The following is a 22,608-nucleotide window of genomic DNA, read 5'->3' as shown; positions in this document are numbered from 1 at the left end:
GTAGCCTGTTTCTCACAGAGATGAAGAAGATAGAGAATTGTTGTAATGATACAGAAATTGAAAAATTAAGGAACCCAGTAGTTATGGTTGAAATGAAAGAAGACCAAGAGTTTAATCTGCAAATACAAGAAAATATAACCCAAAATACCACAGATTGGAAATTAGACATTAGACATTGGCCTCAGTCTAGAGATCCAAAAAGTCTTTTTGATTTGTAGTTTGCTCACTCCAAAGAATGGAAGCATGTGATATGGATAGAAAGCTGCAGTATTTCTGCTGTTACAGACACTTACAAAAACCAAGAACCAATACAGCGCTTGTTCCACAAGCCATATAGAACTTAGAAGCTCTTCTAAAGCTTAGAAGGGGTCTGGCAAGTGTGTTTCAGGGACCCACATATGACAGTCCCACTGCTAATATCTATAAAAGCATGAAACCTGAATTAGAAAATGTGAGTTATTCTCCACCACATAGTGACAGAACATCAGCAGCATAGCTAGAAGAAGACTTACAGGAAGATATGCAAAGACTTAAGAATGAGATGGGCTTGTTACAAGTAGAGTTCCTGGCTTTGAAGAAAAAAGTTCAACTATAAAAAGAAAGAGGTTCCCTTGCTGCTTCTCTTATTATGTTATCTGATTCGTTCTGGTTTTCTACTCAAGAAAATCTCATGTGTATAGTTACAGTGGGGTTATCTAAATGTGTAATTATGTGTCAAAGTAGATTAGTGCTGCTATCTAAATGATGGTTCTGGAAAACATTCCCATAATCTTTGCTCATTCATCAATCTAAGTCTCACTGTGAGTCTTCCAGGTGGCATATGGGCTGGGAAAATTATTTAGCCATATACCATGTGACCTTCTGAACCAGATAAGCATAAGGGAAATTGCTAAAGAAATAATGTCTGGATTCTTTTTTCTATATTCATTTAAAGATGAATTACATTTATTTAAATGATAAAATGGTAATACAATAGGAGGGAAGCAATGACTGAGAAGAGACATGAAAATGTATCTGACCTTGAGAGTTGCAACAAATATTCCCAGCCAAAGAAGTCTGTTTAATGTGCTTTCATGCATGCAAGTTTATCTGTTTGACTCAAACTGTTTAAACTTATACTTCCATCATGGCCACTTTAAATATTTTTGGAAACAAATATATACTTTCACATATTTAAGAAAATCACCACTCTCCAATGTTTCTGTTGAATCAGACTTTTACATGATGTTGTTTAATAAAATATGGTAGGTTTTGGCACATATGATTTTATCATATAAGTAGCATAACTCCTCAGCCAAAAATTTAGCATTTGACTCTACAGTAGAAGGCTGAGTTCTGTACATTTTGTTCTAAAGATAGACAAAAATCTAGAGATTTTCCTCTTTCAAAGTAAAAACAGATGAGGCCCCCCACCACCCTCTGAGCCATTAAATTGCTTTGCCAAAGTCACAGTTTTAATTTATTTGACAAATTTGGTGTATTTATCTGGTAATTTATGTAATTCCGCAATATATAATTGTATCTTCCCTTTTGGTGCCATGAAATACTAGGTAATGCCACCTTAGGAGCTTTGGATGAGTTACTTAATATTTCTCGGTTTTACCTCCATTATCAAGTAGATAATGGGGCTAGAGTGGACAACTATACCGTATATCTTCCAGCTATAAACTTTTGTGGTAATTGAATGTAAACTTGAGGAACATCTCATTTTCCAGGATTCTGCACTAGCAACTCAGCAGTTTCACGTGGCTCCTTGTGTTGTGGCGAACTTTGGTTCCTCTATTTCAGTGAGTGCCTTCACTTTTTTGGTATCCCAGGATCCAAAGGAAAAAATAAGCTTAGTGCAGAAAAGGGAAAGCTTCTTTTCTGTTTCTGAAGCCCCACAAGGTCACATCCTCTCCATCTGGCTATTCCATGGAGAATCCAGGTGACAAAGGCAGAAGACACATTTTATGCCTGTGTCTTTTTGTTTCTCTGTTTTTGTGTTGATATATTTACACCACAGAAGTAACCGTGATCTGATGGAGAACTAGAAGTAGAGTCAGAAGCCCTGAGGAAAATCCTGCAGCTTGCTTATATTTTTAACCTCTCTTTTTTAAGGATTGTGATAACTAAATAAGTTCATCAATGTATGTATGTAGAAGTGCTCAGTTCAATGTCTAGATTTATGATGTAGTAAATGTAATTCTTACAACTGACTAAAAAATGTTGGGTCAAATCACAATAGAATATGATCAGGGAAACAGAACTTTTAAAACTTTGAGAGAGTTTATCTGTCCAAATAGACGTGGAGCTTTACCTGGTGAACCCCATCTCTACTAAAAATACAAAATTAGCCAGCCATGGTGGCACATGCCTGTAATCCCAGCTACTTGGGAGGCTGAGACAGGAGAATCACTTGAACCCAGGAAGCAGAAGTTGCAGTGAGCCGTGATCACACCATCGCACTTCAGCCTGAGCAACAAGAGTGAAATTCCATCTCAAAAAAAACACAAAAAAACTGTATGGCTATATCACTTTACCTGCTATATGTACCATAAAATTGTTCTTCATATTATTTATCTAAGATTATAGTTTCATATAGAATGCTTTCAAACTATGTTCAGTTGAAACTGAGAGGACCATAGTTTACAGATTTGTTTCTTTGATATGCCATAACATAATATCTGTTTAAACAATTATTAAAGATTTACTCTTAAAAATACTTGACTTACTAGTTCTTACATTTCTGCAGATATAAGAAATGCCTAGAAATGACAATAAATATGTTAAATGTATTTGGAAATGAAGACTTCAGTTGCCATGGAGACTTAAATACAGATCAACTGAAAATGGATATTCTGTTTAAGAAGCTAAAACAGAAGGTAATTAAAAAAAATAATTATTTTATCTTAAGGTCTAGATTACATGTGCGAGAGGTGCAGGTTTGTTACATAGGTAAATGTGTGATATGATGGTTTGCAGCACCTATCAATCCATCACCTAGGTATTAAGCACCATAGACATTAGCTATTAATCTTGATGCTCTCCCTCCTGACCCCAACAAGCCCCAGTGTTTGTTGTTCCCCTCCCCAAGTCCATGTGGTCTCATCATTCAGCTCCCACTTATAAGTGAGAAGATGCAGTGTTTGGTTTTTTGTTCCTGCATTAGTTTGCTGAGGATAACAGCTTCGAGTTCATCCATGTCCCTGCAAAAAGCATGATCTCATTCATTTGTATGGCTCCATAGTATTCCATGATGTATATACACCACATTTTTTTGTCCTATCATTGATGGACATCTGGGTTGATTCCATGTCTTTGCTATTGTGAATAGCTGCAATGAACATACAAATACATGTATCTTTATAATACAATAATTTATATTTAAACATAAGGTAATTTTAAATCAGTTTGGGGATTAAAATTATGTAATTTGGAGAAATATTAATGATGGATAAATCCGAATTCAGCCAAAATACATTTAAGGAGGTTAATTCTGAGCCAGTATGGTGACTGTGGCCCTGAATTACCCAATCTCAAGAGCTCTGGAGAATGTTTCATGAGACAGTCACATTACAGTTTGGTTTTGTACATTTCCAGCAGACAGAGTTGTAGGGAAAATCATAAATCAATATGAGGAAGGCATACATTGGCTCAGCCTAAAAGTGGGACATCAAAAAGGAGGGGCTAACAAGTCATAGGTGGGTTTTAAGGATTCTTTAGGTGACAATTGATAAAGAAAATCTGTTGTCTAAAACTGGAAATAGGTATAAAGGAAGGCCTTAATTAAGATAAGGTCATTATGGAGGTTAAGGTTCTTATTATGTAGATGAAGCCTCCTAGCTGGCAGCCCTCAGAGAAAATAGAGGGTAAGTATATCTTTTCAGACTTTAAATGCATCAGGATCTTAGTTAATCTTCCCTAGATCTGGGAAGACCTAGAAGGGGAGAGATTGGGCTACATTAATGAAGACTTCTTACAGATGCAAATTCCCCCACAGGAGACAGCTTTGTACGGCCATTTGAATCTCTTGGCCTTGCAACAGCCATTTCAAAATATGTCAAAAACTATATATTTGGGGGTAAAATACTTGATTTTTTTCAGCTTCTTCTCTGTGATGCTGTACCAGAATCAGGTTAGAAAGTAAACCACATTATAAGAGTTAATGAAACCCATCTGATGAGATTTGATTGTTTGAAGGGTGTGATTCCCAGAGCCTTTAGATAGAAAGTGGGGCAAAAGAATACAAGGTCTTGCTCCTCAATATAAATCTCTCAGTACTTTAAGCAGTGAAAGATTATTCATTTAATTTTACAGACTTGATACTAATAAAAAGGATACTTTAAAAAATATATATGTATATATTTTTCTATACAAAAGACATGCTGTTGATTCTCTTATGTCTTGAACCCTGGCCAGTGATCTGAAACCAAGCAGCCCATCTCTCCAGATCACTAGTACCAAATAAATTTTGGGGTGTAACAGGTTTATTGAGAAGTAATTAACACACCATGCAATTCACTCATTTAAAATATATAAGTCATTGAATTTTAGTATTTTCAGAGTTATGTAATCATTACAATCAATTTTAGAACACTTTCATCACCCTGAAAACAAACCCCACATCATTTAGCGATCTTCACTAGTTTTCCCTTCCTCCCTCAGCCCTAGGGAACCACCCACCTTCTTTGTATAGATTTGCCTATAAGCCTCTGAAATAAAAAGCAAGTGGTCTACTGGGACTGGCTTATTTCACTTAGCATAATTTTTCATGCTGCATCTATGCTGTAGCAGGTATTGATGCAGGGCTTTCGCTCCTTAGTTCAGCTAAATCTAGGTTCTTCTCTCATGACCAGGAAAAACTAGCCATGTGGACACATTGAAGGGTGGGAAGGACAGAATTTATTAAGTGAAAGGGAAGCTCTCAGCAAAGAGAGGGGTCCTGCAAACAGATTTCCACCTCACAGTTGAATACCAGGACCAGCACACATGAGCTGAAGAGGCCAGGCTCCTCCTCTGCATAAGGCGTGAATTCTTGGTGGCTCCACCTCAACCCCCCAGTGCATGTGGGCCTCCAGTCTGCTGCTGGCATGTCCAGGCAGGCCCCTGTGCAGGTTCCCTTATCTGCACCAGAAGTTTTATCTGGCGTAGACACTTGTGGGCCTGGAGATTCTCCGGGGACCCTTCCATATCTGCCTAGGCATTTTGCTGTCTCCTGCGTCTATCAGTATCAGTACTTATTTCTTCTTATTGCTGAGTAATATTCCATTGTATGGATACATCAAACATTTTATGTAACCATTCATGAAGTGATGGACCTTTGGGTTCTTTCCACTTTTTGACTCTTATTAATAATGCTGGTGTAGGCCAGGTGTGTTGGCTCACACCTGTAATCCCAGCACTTTGGGAGGCCGAGGCGGGTGGATAACGAGGTCAGGAGTTCAAGAGCATCCTGGCCAACGTGGTGAAACCCTGTCTCTACTAAAAATACAAAAATTAGCTGGGCATGGTGGTGCATGCCTATAATCCCAGCTACTCAGGAGACTGAGGCAGGAGAATTGCTTGAACCCAGACCCAGGAGGCAGAGGTTGCAGTGAGCTGAGATCACGCCACTGCACTCCAGCCTGGACTACAGAACAAGACTCTGTCTCAAAAAAATATATAATAATAATGCTGCTGTAAACATTTATGTATGAGTTTTTGTGCTTGCATATGTTTTTATTTTTCTGGAGTATATACTTATGACTGGAATTTCCGGGTCATATGGTAACTTCATGCTTAACCTTTTGAGGAGCAGCTGCCAGTTTGTTTTCCAAAGTGGCTGCACCACTTTACATCCCCAGCAGCATTGGATAAGGGCTTTAATTTCTTTACATTTTTCCTAACACTTATTTTCTCTTTTTTATTGAACAAAGATTTGATCCTGTGGTGTGAGGTGATACCACAAGGTGGTTCTGATTTACATTTTCTTAATGACTAATTACATTAAGCATCTATTAATGTGCTTATTATCCATCTTTATATCTTCTTTACAGAAATATCTATTCAAATTCTTTGCCCATTTTTTAAATTGGGTTATCTTGTTATTTATAAATGGCAGGGGTTCTTTATATATCCTATATATGTAAGTCCCTTATCAGATATACGCTTTTCAGATACTTTCTTCTACTCAGTGTCTTACCTTTTCACTTCTTCATACTGTCTTCTCAGGCACAGCAGTTTTCAATTTTGAAGTTCATTGAATCAATTTTTCCTTTGGAGTCATAGCTAAGAAAACACTGCCAAATGCAGTCACAAAGATTTATACCAATGTTTTCTTCTTAGAGTTTTATAGTTTTAGCTGTTACAGTTAACTGTTTTATTTTGAGTTAATTTTTAAATATGGTATTAGGTGAGAGTCCAACTTTATAATTTTTTTTGCACTGGATACCAGTTGTTCCAATATCATTTATTGAAAAGACTACTCTTTTCCCATTCTGTTTTTTTGTTAACCTTGTATAAAATCAATTGACTGTAAATGTGCAGGTTTATTTTTAGATTATCAATTCTTAGTTTATGTCTATTCTTATTTTATGTCTATTCTTATACCAGGACCAAATTGAATTGACTGAGAAGATTTTTTCAATCATGTTGCATATTACCAATTGTCTTATGTCATAATAAAAATTAAATGTAGTAGAATATCTTTAACTTCACCTTTTGTGTCTCAAAGGAGTCTGTGGCCAGCTTATACCTTACTTACTCTAAGACATGATGGCAAGTCAGGCTTACAAGACACACTATTTCTTTTTTTCTCCATTTAAACCTTTAGTCTCTTATCCAGTGCCTCCCTCTGTAGTTTCATTTTTAGTAAATTTTGGTCACAGGATCTGCTGAAATAGTCTACTATTTAGTGCCTTATGTTTTACTAACTCATTATAATTCATAGAATCATCCATAGATGTTTACCATCCAGGAAGGAGAAGTTTAAGTCCGAGCTGCCAGCTTTCCCCAGTGGAAATCAAGTGAAGTCATCATCTTTCAGTTTGCAGATCCTCTTTCCAGCTGGCAGCTTGTTCTCTTGTGTAACACTGTGGCTAATCCTTTTCTTGGTGCAGATCTTGCATTCTCAGAAACCACAGTTTCTGTATTGACCTCCTCTTACTGAAACAGAGATGCACAGCTCTGCTTTCTAGTTCAGTAGAGGATTCTTGGAATAAAAAGTTTAACTCATTCCAAGAAAAAGTTTTAGGAGTGCAGCACTTAAAAATCAGGTAATATTCAGGCAATTTATCAGAGACAAATAGTAGATTAGTATTTTGAATTTCAAAATTTCAGAGCCAAGTTGTGTGCTATAGAGAAGCATTGTGGTATAATATAGAGATGAGATGGTCTTAACTTCTCCATACAAACAAACGTGAAGTAAGGTAAAGGAGAAATTGCATTTGATGTCTTAACACTCAAAGTATGCTGTGTTTATTTTACTTCTGTGAAGAGTAAAAGTCATTCCATAATTTTCTCATTTCCTCATTGAGAAAAAGGAAAATGAAAATCAAATACTAGATTGATTAATAAATACTCAAAGCTTCTTCTTTTAGAATTTTCATTAATTGAAATCAGGTAAATATCTGATTTTGGTTATGTAACCAAGTATTTCCAGTTGTTTTTCAAATCATATGTCTTCTTGCTTTGCAGTCTTACTTCCTAACTTGTGGGGAAATTGTAAGGAGACAGACACCCTTGCCTTATTATCAGGGGTTTTAGGAAAAGTTCCTCCTCAGCGGCTTACATCTCTCTCCTGGTTATCTGCTGCTTCTCAATAATGTTTGTCATCAATAAATTAATCTCAACATTTATTAGATCCTACTTTAAAGGAGACTCTTTTCTGCTACATAAGTTATGTTCCCTGTTGTCTCTTTTTAAAACTTATTTTTCTAACAATTACCCAGGGTTTTGTGGCTTAAAAGAAAAACATTTATTTTGTTCATGAACCTGTGGTTTGGAAAAAGATTGGCCAGGACAGCTTGTCGCTGCTCCCCTCAGCTTCCCTAGGAAGTTGGAGAAATTGAATCATCTGAAGCTTTGCTCATCCATGTATTTGATTGTTGATGCTGGCCATTGGCTGGAACCTCAGCTGGGGCAGGCAGCATGAACACTGACACTGGCACTCCCAGGCTGTCTTTGTGGACTGATCCCTCTCACAATCTGGGGGCTGAGTGCCATTTAAGGAGGAACAAAAATGAATTACCAGAAAAGTAAAAGTAAAAGCAAGTGCAAAAGTTCTGTGTCAAAGATGATGACAGTAAAGCATATTTTTGTGACTTATGGTAGCTTTAACTTTGTTCTTAAAATTTTGAGTAATTTAAGGGTTCACAGTTGAAGAATCTACTACATTATAGATAACATTTTATTGCAAGTCAATGCATTTCAAAATTTACTATTGGTTTTGTATTAGATTATTCTCAGCCTACTTCATTATCAAGCTCTATTATTTTATTAATGCAGTTTGATGATCTTATGGCCGAGAAGGAAGCTGTATCTTCAAAATGTGTCAATTTGGCCAAAGACAACGAAGTTCTTCATCAGGAGTTATTATCTATGAGAAAAGTACAAGAGAAATGTGAAAAACTTGAGAAGGATAAAAAGATGTTGGAAGAAGAAGTATTAAACCTTAAGACACATATGGAAAAAGATATGGTAGAACTTGGTAAAGCACAAGAATATAAATCGGAGCTGGATGAAGGGACAAGGCAGGCAATAGAAAAATTAGTAGAAATCCAGTCACAGGTTAGTTTTTAAAATCAGGTAAGTTTATCTGTAATGGGCTTTCATTTATTTCACTGCAAACTATATTTTGGATATGTATATATTGTGTTTCCTCTGCCTCTCTTACGGCAATTTCCTTTGTAGAGTTCTAGAAAAAAAAGTGATGTTTTTTTCCTTTTAAATATTTAAATTTCCATTATTATTATAACAAAATCAATCTTTCAAAGTAATGATTCTCACTATAGAGTAAAAGGGGGAATTTGATGAGTAAGACCAGTTGGCATAAGAGAAAACTGTGATTTAGAAATTATATGATACTTTTGAATTGGTCTTAAGCTACGTTGTTCATTGTTCACTTTTAAAAATTATAAATGGATTCTATTACTTTTTATAGGACCAGATTACATTAATACTAACATAATTATGATTTCAAATTTTTATAAATCAGACTTAATTCTGAATTCAGTTATTAGTTTTGTTGATATTGCTGATAAATATTTTAAGCTTCAGCCTCTTTTTAACATATTCAAAATTGCTCTTCGAATCACTGATTCAAAATGAAAGGCAACAAATGTGGTAATTCACTTATTTGTTTTAAAAGTATATTCTTTTCATTTGTTTTAGGAACGAGCAGAAAATGAAAAACAATTAGACCAGTTAAACAAGGATAATACAGCTTTACTAAAAAAGAAGGAACTCACACTTAAAGATGTGGAATGTAAATTCTCCAAAATGAAAACTGCTTATGAAGAGGTTACAACTGAATTAGAAGAATATAAGGAAGCCTTGGCAATAACATTGAAAGCTAACCATTCCATGTCAAAAAAATTAATGAAGTAAGTCAAAACATATAGAAAATGAATTAAGCTCATTAATTTGTTTTGAAAGCATAATTTTTAGTGAGATGGCTTCAGGAGATCAGTGGGAAGTGAATGCTAATTTCATAATGTAATTTTGGAAAATAATGTTAGTAAATAATCCTACCTTTAAAATGTTCATCAAGGATAGTTTCTGTCTCTCTTCTCTTTTTTTGTTTTTGTGTGGCTTTTTTCCCGTGAAAAGTCTCATGTAGTTAACCTGACCTGTTAGTTTTTTTCACTAAGTATTTTTGAAGCTTTATGATTAATAAAGTGATCTTGTTATAAAATTACTTGTCAGAATTTCCCTAAATGGAAATATTAATGAGTTTAATTTATTTGTTGGTAGATCACAACCTAAACCCAAAGTGTCAAGTGATACTGCTACTCTGGGCACATCCTGGCACTCAGGCAGGGACTGTTTTTGATTGTGATCTTTAGGTGTTATCACTAGAGGGTGCCTCAAGAAAGACTATTTGTGTAACATTTTCAAGGAGTTACATAAAGGCATCCTTGTGAAAGAGGGAATAATCATCACAGGAATGAAAAGAAGTATAATCCACAAAGTGGTTCAAAAATAACACCTTGTTCAACCTGAAGGGGTGTGTGAAAGGCAGAAAGAACAAGCCCCACCTCCAGTGCCTTGGTCACAGTGTTGAGGGCTAATTGCCTTCAGAGATGCTTTAGTTCTTTTTGATCACCAACCAACCAGTCTAGTTTTCCCCCAGGAGTTGTTGCTCTGAGTTATTCCTCAGTGCCAAATAGTTAAGTGTTCTTAGATAATGGGTGAAATGTACAAGGGTGAAACATGAAACTGGTTTACTAAACACAAGTATTTCTAGATTATTTTTGTTCATTTTAGTTTTCTTAATCTACATTATTTAAGGAGTACAACATGATGTTTTCATATAATTATTTATAGTGAAGTAGTTCTTATAGTCAAGCAAATTAACATAATCATTTTCCCACCTAGTTACCCTTTAAATACAAGTATTTCTAAAGGAATCTTTAGAATCTTATAAGTAGAGCTATTTTGGAAGGCAGCTAGGTTACCTGTTGAGCCATACATCACTGATAGCCATTTCTCTTCCCTGTCTACTTTGAACTGCTTGTTCAGTAGAAATCACCTTAGAAACACATATACTTATTTAGAATGATTTTAAAATTACCATTACTTACAAGAGGTATGCTCTCACACATCTTCGTGTGAAAACACTGTTTAATGGGTAATTTGGTTTACTCTCAGGGCAACTTTTTAAAAAATGCAAGTCATTAAGAATCATTCAAGGAAAAATGAAATACTAAGCATTTGTCTTTGCTCTCTTTACAGATCGGATGAGAAAATAGCAATGATCAGCACCAAGCTCCTTATGGAGAAACAGCAGATAAAATATTTTCTCAGCACTCTTCCTATGATGCCAGACCCAGAGTTACCTTGTGTTTAAAATCTTAATAGTATAGGACTTGACAGAAAATATATTCCCAAAACGGCCATAAGAATTCCTACTTCAAACCCACAGACTTCAAATAACTGCAAGAACTCGTTGACTGAGGTTAGTTATATGACCGTTTCTCTTTTGGGTTTCATTTCCCTAATATAATTCTTGTTTATAATTTGATGAAATACTGAGTTGTTCTGTTGACTCATGCATGTTAAGTAAAGATAATAATTAGCTGTGTTAACACAGAAAGGAAATGGGAACTTTACATTTTTTAATTCCCTGGAGCTCTCATTTTCAAGAGACACCCATTTGTTAACTTTATTCAATAAATGTGGTTAAATTGACACATTTAAAATTTCTTTAAAAGCTGCATTTAAGTTAGGTTTTAGAAAATGCATGTTATTGCCTAATAACTGATGGTATACTTTGAAATGCTTTGTCTTACTCTACTTGATTATAGTTTTTTTGTGGTTCATATTGTGTCCGGAATTGGTGGGTTCTTGGTCTCACTGACTTCAAGAATGAAGCCGCGGACCTTCGCGGTGTTACAGCTCTTAAGGTGGCGCGTCTGGAGTTTGTTCCTTCTGATGTTCGGGTGTGTTCAGAGTTTCTTCCTTCTGGTGGGTTCGTGGTCTCGCTGGCTCAGGAGTGAAGCTGCAGACCTTCGTGGTGAGTGTTACAGCTCTTAAGGTGGCACGTCTGGAGTTGTTCGTTCCTCCCGGTGGGCTCGTGGTCTCGCTGGCTTCAGGAGTGAAGCTGCAGACCTTCGCAGTGAATGTTACAGCTCATAAAAGCAGTGTGGACCCAAAGAGTGAGCAGTAGCAAGATTTATTGCAAAGAGCAAAAGAACAAAGCTTCCACAGTGTGGAAGGGGACCTGAGCGGGTTGCCGCTGCTGGCTCGGGCAGCCTGCTTTTATTCTCTTATCTGGCCCTACCCATGTCCTGCTGATTGGTATAGCCGAGTGGTCTGACAGGGCGCTGATTGGTGCTTTGACCATCCCTGAGCTAGACATAAAAGTTCTCCACTTTCCCATCAGATCAGTTAGATACAGAGTATCGACACAAAGGCTCCCCAAGGCCCCACCAGAGCAGCTAGATACAGAGTGTCAGTTGGTGCACTCACAAACCTCGAGCTAGACACAGGGTGCCGATTGGTGCATTTACAATCCCTGAGCTAGACATAAAATTTCTCCAAGGCCCCACCAGAGCAGCTAGACACAGAGTGTCGATTGGTGCATTCACAGACCCTGAGCTAGACGTAGGGTGCTGATTGGTGTATTTACAATCCCTGAGCTAGACATAAAGGTTCTCCACATCTCCACCAGACTCAGGAGCCCAGCTGGCTTCACCCAGTGGATCCCGCACCGGGGCTGCAGGTGGAGCTGCCTGCTACTCCCGCGCCGCGTGCTGGCACTCCTCAGCCTTCGGGTGATTGATGGGACTGGGCACTGTGGAGCAGGGGGTGGCGCTTGTCAGGGAGGCTCGGGCCACACAGGAGCCCATGGAGGGGGTGGGAGGCTCAAGCATGGTGGGCTGCAGGTCCCGAGCCCTGCCCCACAGGAAGGCAGCTAAGGTCCGGTGAGAAATCAAGCGCAGTGCCGGTGGGTCAGCACTGCTGGGGGACCCAGTACACCCTCCGCAGCCGCTGGCCTGGGTGCTAAGCCCCTCACTGCCCAGGGCTGGCAGGGCCAGCCGGCTGCTCCGAGTGGGGGCACCCACCAAGCCCACGCCCACCCGGAACTCCAGCTTGCCCGCAAGCACCGCGCACAGCCCCGGTTCCCGCTCACGCTTCTCCCTCCACACCTCCCCGCAAGCCGAGGGAGCCGGCTCCCGCCTTGGCCAGCCCAGAAAGGGGCTCCCACAGTGCAGCGGTGGGCTGAAGGGCTCCCCAAGTGCTGCCAAAGTGGGAGCCCAGGCAGAGAAGGCACTGAGAGCAAGCGAGGGCTGTGAGGACTGCCAGCACGCTGTCACCTCTCGATATCACTTTTTTTTTTTTTTTTTTTTGAGATGGAGTCTCGCTCTGTTGCATAGGCTAGAGTGCAGTGGCACAATCTCAGCTCATTGCAACCTCCACCTCCTGGGTTCAAGTGATTCTCCTGCCTCAGCGTCCCGAGTAACTGGGACTACAGGTGCCTGCCACTACACCTGGCTAATTTTTGTATTTTTAGTACAGATGGGATTTCACCATATTGGCCAGGCAGGTCTCGAACTCCTGACCTTGTTATCCACCCACCTCAGCCTCCCAAAGTGCTGGGATTACAGGAGTGAGCCTCTGTGCCCAGCCCATACCACTTTTAAAGTTTCTTTGCACCAACTTAATTCTTTCCACCCATAATCACAAGTGAATGACAGGCAACCAAACACTTAACAACATATATTTATTATTTAATAGAACCCAAAATAAGTGCATTTTATGAATTAAATAAACAAAACACTGAAAGGTTCATTTCCATTTTTCTGTTAAAAGCTTTGTGCTTGGCCAGGTGTGGTGGCTCACACCTGTAATCCCAGCATTTTGGGAGGCCGAGGCAGGCGGATCACCTGAGGACAGGAGTTTGATACCAGCCTGGCCAACATGATGAAACCCCATCTCTACTAAAACTACAAAAATTAGCCAGGCGTGGAGGCAGGCACCTGTAATCCCACATGCAGCAACCCATTACTATACTAGGGGTATACCTAAAGGAAAATAAATCATTGTAACAAAAAGATGCATGCACATGTATGTTCATTGCAGCACTATTCACAATAGCACAGACATGGAGTCAATCCAGGTGCACCCAAGGTAGATTGAAAATCCAAGGTAGATTGGAAAATTCCATATATACCAAATACTATGCAGCCATGAAAAGAACAAAATCATGTCCTTTGCAGCAACATGGATACAGCTGGAATCCACTATCCTAAGCAAACTAACGCAGAAACAGAAACCAAATATCTCGTTTGCACTTATATGTGGGAGCTACACATTAGGTGCCCATTGACATAAACATGGGAACAATAGACACTGGGAAATAAGAATGAGGAGGGACAGAGTGGGCCAGGGTTGAAAAACTACTTCTTGGGTCCTATGCTCACTACCTGTGTGATGGGTTCAATTGTACTCCAAACCTCAGCATTCTTCACTATACTTTTGGAAGAAACTTACACAGGTACCACTTTAATTTAGAATACAAACTAGAACAAAAAAAAAGAAAACTTTACCATACAAATTTTTTTCAGTAAGTAAAGAATGTAAATTACTTTTTAAGAAAAAATTTATTGAAGTAAAAAAATGGATTAAACTTTTATAAAGGACAGAGTTTTGCTAAGAATTTCAAAGCAATACATTCATTGCAAAATATGACTTTAATTGTTTAACCTTTTTTTTTCTTTTTTTTTTTTTAGATGGAGTTTCGCTCTGTCACTAGGCTGGAGTGCCATGGCACGATCTCGGCTCACTGCAACCTCCACCTCCTAGGTTCAAGCCATTTTCCTGCCTCAGCCTCCCGAGTAGCTGGGACTAGAGGCATGCACCACCACACCCAGCTAATTTTTGTATTTTTAGTAGAGATAGGGTTTCATCATGTTGGCCAGGATGGTCTCGATCTCTTGACCTCGTGATCTGCTGGGATTACAGGCATGAGCTGCCATGCCCAGCCATTGTTTAACCTTTGTACTAATAAAACACCACCTTTCTAAAATTATGTATATCCAATAGACCAATATTATCTATTTTTGTCAGATTACTCTAAACAGCATTACACAGATACATCCTCTATTATCTAAACTTAGAATAAGTAGAAATTTTACTTTACTTATGTGATTATTTTTCTATTTAAGCAAACTTCATGTTATGTCTAGTCACTAAAAATACTAAAGGCCACATTTTGTAAGTGATATATTAATCTCATGATAATGTCTCGTTTAACTTAAACATTATTATTATTATTATTTTACTTATTTTAGATGGAGCCGGACTGTGTAGAACAAATAATTACAGAAACAAAGAAAAGTATGTTGCCAAAATGTATTAATTAAATTTAGGTTTATTTTAGTAATAAAGTGTAAATAGCAAATGGCATTCCTTTTCATTGTTGGGTTAGTAGATACTACGTTCAGTATCTTTTTCTTACACACATCTAATGAAAGATGTGGAAACAAAAACTTTCACAGTGAAGAGTATACTTATGCACCATTAATTCATCATGTTCCATAGCTTAAAAAATTCCCAAGAAGTGGATCCATCACTTTTTTACTGGCTCTATAATTTCTTCCCTTTTGCCATCCTCTTGGAACTGTCAGCCGGCACACTGAAACGATTCTCCAAAAACAAAGGCATCAATTGGCTTACATCTCTTCTCAGGAAAAATTCCAAAAATTTCACCATGAAATAAAAACACCCACGTCAATGTAATTCTTGTCAGGTTACTCAGCCTTGTCTCTCGCCACTTACTGCACTCTGCCCTTTGCTCTAGCACCCAAGTGGACAGAGTAGAACTCCGCAGGGCTCTTTGTTACTCAGGCTCTTTGCCTTCGCCTCTTCCCTCTATCTGGCAAGATTTTCCTCGTCCTTCAGTCATCAACCTATGTATCCCCTCCACCAGAAAGCTCATGATATTGACACAAAAGTGGGCTAGATGTCCCTTCTGTATGTTCCAGTAGTGCCCTGCTGTTTACCTGTCATGGTATCTATGACTCTATATGGACATTACCTGCCCGTCTTCTAGGTTATAGCATATGACTATTGGGAGGTGGACCATGCCATCTTCATCTTGTAATTCCAGTGCTGGCTCTAGTATTAACTCTGATAACGTTCTCAACTCTACATTTTAAACTTACACTTCGTTAACTGAAATGTTTTAGGTAAAGAACATAATCCTTTCTTTTTCTTTCCAGCTTTTGCTGTGTTGGGCACTTGCTCCCATCTACTTTCTTCTCTAGAATCCACTGGTAAGCCACATCTAATGAAGAGAATATTTAACCATAAAATCTTAAGGAAAAGTTGTATGATTTAAAAGATCATAAAACTTTATTACTGGGCTATTTACATGAAATTTTAATTGTTTCTCATAAAATATAAAACATCACAATCTTTACTAAAGTGGAATATTTTCATATCATGTATGATGTATATTTATGTTATTTTAAATGATGTTTTTTAGCCTCCTTAAGTTTTAAGTGGATCTTGCAAATGAACACCAGTATTATTGAGTTTGGCCTACTCGAATTGCCTGAATGTCAGCTGTTTAAACAGCCAAACAACCAAGTCATCACTGATACTTTAGTAAAGGTCATCGAAAGCTTCTTTGCATTTTACAGTTTCTATTACCATATATAGTAGGAGACTTAAAGAGTATCTGCCAGGTTTGTCCATACTAGTGTTATGATTTCATTTTTGTAGTTCAATAGTATTTTATGTGGAGATACTTTGAAGCTCTGTAAATATCTGGTTACTCCTCAAAACCCACTAGATTTAGCATTTCATGGATGACTTGTGTTTGAACAAGTATTACTGTGATGGTTGCCAGATGATTATTTTTCTTATTTTCTTCTTTGTTCTACATGGAGAAATAAAACCAATAAATACAGGAGAAGGGAAACTCACGATTCTGGTGCTCCAGTTCCCCAAGATTAGGCCAGCGGTAGACATTTCAAGCTGACTTTATGTCTTTTTGATTTGTCCCCATTACTCTGTCAGCACTTTTTTACTTTCTGGCACAAGATGTTCTAAACTAATGTTGTATTTTCTCTGCGGCAGCCCTAGAATGAGTAATTTTTCTTAGAAGCAGAGTTGGAGCCACCGAGGAAGCACAGGCGAGCCCTTCCCATCACGCGCTCACTAGTCCCCAACAGAAGAACCGCTGCCGCATCCACTGAGGTACCAGAAACTAGCAAAGGGCCTTCTAGCTGTCTGGGGACAGTCCTCATGTGGTCCCCAGCTCAGCCTCAAGGGTTCTTGATTAGTCTCCCTGCAGCCTCTGTGCTGTGTCTCTAGATCGGGGCTCTGTGGGAAGGGCCCTGGGAGACCCAGCAGCACAGGGTGTCTTCTCTGCCAAATGTCCCTCCCTTCCTCCCACTCTGACACTCAGAAATAGGGAAGATGGCATGTCCAGGCAGTGCCACGCCACCTCATTGTCTCCTTTGAGATGGGCCCAGAGGGCCTTGCGGGGTGAGTGTGAAGCTGGGTACCTGGAGCCTGAGGCTGACTCCCTTCCCTATGTCTTGGAGGAGAGGCCTTGCGGCCCAAGAAAACCCCCAGGGCCTGACCCCTGGGCACACATGCAGGGAGGCAGGGTCTGTGAGCTGATGGCGGCATTGTAATGAGACTTGGAACACAGCTGCTCAAGGGCCTCGTCAGTGAACCATGGTCAGAGATGACCTAGCCATCAGGACCTGGTCAGTTGGGACCTGATCAGCAGGGACCTGGTTAACGGTGGCCTCCTCAGTGAAGGCTCACCCAGTGGTACCTTGTGACCTAGTCATTGGAAGCCTAGTCAGTGGGGACCTGGTCAGTGGTGGTCTTATTAGTGGGGACTGATCGGTTGGAACATAAACAACAAAAAACTGGTTGGTGGGGTGTATTCAGTATATTAGGGGTCTGGTCAGTGTGGGGCCTTAGTGGCTTGGAGCCTGGTCAGAGGGGGCTCAGTCAGCTGGGGACTGATCCATGGAGAATTATTCAGTGGGGGTGAGGTGAGCAGCAACCTGGTAAATTGTGTCTTGTCAGTGGGAACCCAGTCAGTGGGGACCAGATCAGTGGGAAATTGATCAGTGGGGTCTGGTCCATGAGGCCTACTAATGGGGGCCTGGTTAGGGAGACATGGTCAGTGGGGACTTGGTCAGTGGGACTTGGTCAATGGAGGAGTGTTCATTAGGGGCCTCGTTGGGGGCACCTGGTCAGTAGGAACCTGGCCAGTTAGCCGATGTGTGACCTCAGGCAGGGGGTTTGTCTGTGGAGTCTCCTTGCCTCCATCTGTAGGGAAGGTGAGTCAGGGCACCCTGGAGGGTAGCTGGAAAGAGAACGTGAGAAGATGTGTTGAATTCAGCACTGCTTGGCAGACCTCCAACTTTACACACGACCTGGGTTCCACCTAGAGAGGGTGCCAGCCCTCTCTGCTCTGCTGGGTGCCCCTCCTCTCTCTGCATCCCCAGAAGCACCCTCGGTGGGGAGGGCAGAAATTGGGGAGCACCTGTGGGAGGCTCTAATCTTGGCCCTGGACCCTGGTGGTGAGAATGATGAGGACCTGGGTGCACCTGTGAGTGGAGCAGCTAGGCCTGGCCAGAGAAGCAAGACAAACAAACACACCCTTATACACACACTCACACACACACACACACGCATACACAAACACAATGCATGCACACATGTCAGTTCAGGGGATAGAGGACACTGACTCTGGGCCCTCTTGACCCAAGCAGGCTCCCGTTGTGGTGGGTTGTGTCACCCCACGATGTCACTCTTGCTGAGTCCCCATCGCCTCTGTGTTGTGGAGCAGTTAGAGACACCCAGCAGTCTCTGTGAGTGGCTCTGTGTGAAGAATTGTTTTCTAGCTGAGAGGCACATCTCAACATAGCTGACCGATCAGACTCAGGTGAGTGGGACCTGCTCTCTTCTCTTCCTCCTGGCTTGGGGACAGTCGCTATCAGGTGGGTGGTTTTGGCCTCTGGGCAGCTACTGAGGGTAATCCCTGAGCACTCGTCGGGTGCCTGTTCTGTGCTGACAGTCATCTCATTCATCCTTGCAGCAATTCCATTCTGCATCTCCTCTGGACACCCCCAGGACCACCAGGACAACCCCATCATGGCCCTGTCACCAGGCCCAGTCTGGCTCTATGATAACCAAGACGCAGGTCCAGAGAAAACCGCCCTACTTGGTGCCTGCATCTGACCCCTCTTGGTGGGTAGTGACCAGCACAACATGGAAGAAGCCGGAGCAGCATGAAGCCAGCTGCCCTGCAGCCCCAGATGGCACCTGGGCCTTGGGAAGTCATTCTCAAAGGGGAAGCTGGAAACTTTGATGTCCCTGGAGGGAAGGGTGAATGTGGCATCCGAACAACCCTGGCAGCCAGCAGCATCTTCTCATCCAACCTGTGGGACAGAGGCCCCCTGCTGGGGAACGAGATCCATACCTAAAGGGTCCTGGTTCAGTCGGGCCTTATCCTGGACCCTGGGAGGGGAGGGGCACTATGGGCCCCCCAGCAGCAGTCAGCATTACCAGCCAGGGGACTCAGCCTTCTGTGGCCCTGGCCAGAGTTAGAATTTGGCCCAAGACAGGACAAGCTCACTCAGAGCAGGGTGTCAGTACCCAGGACCTGTGCATGCCAGGCAAGTCCAAGCTGGCTTAAAGAGCAACCAGCCACCTCTGCAACGGTGTGCCTGGAGCAGGTGGACCAGCCACCAGCCTCACCCACTCAAGGAATCAGGGGTGGCCAGGTTCCCACAGCCTGAGGGGCTGCCACTTGACGGCTGATGGAGCGGAGTCCTGAGGAAAAGCAGATGGCACTGGGGCCCTACCTCCAGGGCAGAATAACTGATTTACCCTGACTGGCAGCGAATGACCTGGTGGCTGGTCCACCTGCTCCTGGCACACCCTTGCAGAGGTGGCTGGTTGCTCTTTGAGCCAGCTTGGCCTTGCCTGGCATGCACAGGCCTCAGTGTAACCACTTTGCTGCAGATGGAGCCACATAGAGGAAATGAGCAGCAGGCTCAGGAGCAGGGTGTGTGCTGCCTTTGGGGCTCCAGTCCATGCATGAGGGCTCCTACAGCACTGTGGGCTTCTTGGGTGCCAAGAGGCAGACCACAGGCCATCTTGAGAAGGACTCCATGTGCAAGTGCAGAAAGGGCCCAATCTGGTGGATGAACCACACGGCCAGCTTCTGGGTGCGGGCACAGTGCCATATCTTCCATCACTTCCTGATGTGCCACACCAGCACTGAAGAGACAGCCTGGAGACAGGGCAAGAGGAAGGCTGAGAAGGATGAGGTGGTGAATTCCAGCTTCTTCCTGACCCTGAGCCCACCCTTAAGGTGGCCCTCAACCTTTAGGAGTGGGAGAGCAAAATTGACGGCTTTGAGTGCTTCACCAAGAAGATGGACCACAGGGCACTCAGCTCAACTTCTCAGCCAATGAGTTGACATGCAAGCAGATTACAGTGACGGCTTTAAGAAAGAGCATCAGAAGGTGGCCAGTTCTTCAGCCTCAGCCAGGTCTTGGAGCTGGACCAGGCCATCACTTCACCAGAGATGCCTTCAACATCGTCGGTGAGCTCTTTGCCAATCAGCCCAGCCAGGAACTGGACCCAGTCATGGACCTGTTAGTGCTGTCTCAGGGACACCAGGTCAACATCCCGGACAAGGAAGCTCTTACCAAAGTCATGGAGAGCAGGCAACATGTGGCAGAAGGGAAGACAGAGGTGCAGAGGCTGATGACGTCAGAATCACAGGAACAGAATTTCTTTGGACACTGTGGCTGAAATTCACCACTTCCATCCAATTCCAGTGAGAAACGTGGACTCACAGATGCAGCATTTCTTGCAACAAGAGATACTATTTTTTCAAAAGGTCACCCAGGAATTGATAGTGTTGAGTGACTAGATACTCGATTGTGCACTGTTTCCAGTTCAAGGATGCTTTCTACAGCAGAATAATAACACTAGCAAAGAGCTAGTGCCAGGTATTGGTGGTAGTTCAAGGATGGCTTTGTTCTCAGTTGAAACTCGGCTGAATATAGAATTGTGTAGGGAACAGTTAATATGGCGATAGAATAGAAACAGTAGCAAACATGACCTAAACCATGCTATGAATTCCTACACTACCATTGTAACTTTTGGAAGAATGATACCACTTACTTTATTGCTTTTTGAAGTATGAATGTTTTAGTGTATATGCTGTAGATCTCAAACCCTGTGAAGAGTATCAAAGAAGCTGGCAAGATAAAGCCTGCTGTGGATGTCTTTATGTTCAAAGATTGATGACGCAATTTGAATATGTGTCCCCACCAAATCTCATGTTGAATTATATTTCCTAATGTTGAAGGTGGATCCTGGTCTAAGGTGATTGAATCCTGAAGGCAAATTTCTCATGAATGGTTTAGCACCATCCCCTTGCTACTGTCCTCACAATCATGAGTGACTTCTCATGAGACTTGGTCATTGAAAACTCTATGTCACCTCACTACTCTGCATGTTTTCCTCTTGCCGTGTGAGACAACTCACTCTTTCTTTGCCTTGCACAAAGATTGAAAGATTTCTGAGGCCTCCCAGAAGCAGAAGCCCTGTGCTTCCTGTCCACCCTGCAGAACCATGAGCCAATTAAACCTCTTTTTCAAAATGAATCATACAAAAAATGGCAAACGAGGACTGGAACATTGCTATAAAGATACCTGAAAATGTGGAAGCAGCTTTGGAACTAGGTAATGGACAGAGGTTGGAAGAGTTTGGAGGCCTCCAAAGAAGACAGATAGATGAGAAAATGTTTGGACCATCTTAGAGACTGGTTAAATGGTTGTGACCAAAATCCTGACAGAAACATGGACAGTGAAGGCCAGGCTGAGGAGGTCTCAGATAGCAATAAGAAGCTTTCTGGAAAATGTCTTCCTTTTGGATATGGAAAGCTTACACAATGCCGGTACCATCATTGTACCTTAGAAGCAGTGATCTTGCATTTTATTTCAGAGGCTCTTAGGCAAAAGAGGCTGTAGCCTTGACCCAGATGAGACTTTGGACTTTGTAACTTTGAGTTAATGCTGAAATGAGTTAAGACTCATGCTAGCAAGGCATGATTGTATTTTGCAATGTGAGAAGGACAAGAGATTCATGGGGTCAGGGACAGAATAATATGTTTTGTCTCTATATCCCTATCAAAACCCATGTGGAATTATACTCTCTAACGTTAGAGGTGGGGCCTAGGTGGAAAAAGATTTAGTTATAAAATGGTGCAGGTAGATCCTTCACGAATGATAAAGCACCATCCCCTTGATGCTGTTCTCCTGATAGTTAGTTTTCATGTGATCTGGTTGTTTAACAGGCTGTGGGAACCTCTTTCCTCACTCTGTCTTCCTCCTACTCCTGCCATAGGAGACAGCTCATTGTCCCTTGGCCTTCTGGTATAATTAGGAGGCTCCCTGACTCCTCCCAGAAACAAAAGATACTATGCTTCCTTCACAGCCTGCAGAACCCTGAGTCAATGAAACCTCTTTTATTTAGGATAATATAGAAAATTAGAACTGCAGAGAGGAGCTGTGAAATGTCTTCAAGGCCTCTTTCCATTTTTCTTGGCCATTAGCACACGGCTTCTTTATATGCAAATTTCTGAAGTCTTCTTGAATGTTCCCCCTTAAATCGGGTTTTGTGTTATTACTACATAGCCAACCTGCTATAGAGATACCTGAAAAAGTAGAAGCAGGTTCAGAAGTGGGTAACAAACAAAGAGTGGGAGGGTTTGGAGGGATTGGAAAATGACAAAAAGATGAGGGCCTGGTGGGAGTGATTTAATCATGGATGGGAGGCAGGTGAGGTGGAAGGAAAAAGAGGTGGGCAGGGTGGGGAGGAGTAGGCTGGCTGTAGGGTGGTGGAAGGGTGGGGTGTAGTGGGAGTGGGGAG

The 22,608-nt window shown here is 41.4% G+C and overlaps 1 protein-coding gene across 1 annotated transcript in view; it reads left to right on the top strand.

Moving 5' to 3' along the window:
- The window catches only part of LOC116475388 (ankyrin repeat domain-containing protein 18B), a 33,730-nt gene extending 11,493 nt beyond the window's left edge, over positions 1–22,237 (top strand). The window contains 14 exon segments of the mRNA XM_058445906.1: positions 1,879–1,927; positions 2,735–2,864; positions 8,467–8,748; positions 9,352–9,563; positions 10,915–11,137; positions 14,976–15,021; positions 18,165–18,265; positions 18,755–18,910; positions 18,913–19,099; positions 19,658–19,859; positions 20,053–20,102; positions 20,105–20,161; positions 20,164–20,189; positions 20,290–22,237. Coding sequence (XP_058301889.1) covers positions 1,879–1,927; positions 2,735–2,864; positions 8,467–8,748; positions 9,352–9,563; positions 10,915–11,137; positions 14,976–15,021; positions 18,165–18,265; positions 18,755–18,910; positions 18,913–19,099; positions 19,658–19,859; positions 20,053–20,102; positions 20,105–20,161; positions 20,164–20,189; positions 20,290–20,481 — 1,913 coding nt within the window. The 3' untranslated portion in view covers positions 20,482–22,237.
- Positions 22,238–22,608: the final 371 nt, after the last annotated feature.

This window comes from Hylobates moloch, unplaced genomic scaffold (assembly GCF_009828535.3).
Source record: "Hylobates moloch isolate HMO894 unplaced genomic scaffold, HMol_V3 SCAFFOLD_10, whole genome shotgun sequence".
Lineage (NCBI taxonomy): Eukaryota > Metazoa > Chordata > Mammalia > Primates > Hylobatidae > Hylobates > Hylobates moloch.
This window is presented reverse-complemented; position numbering and strand designations above follow the sequence as displayed.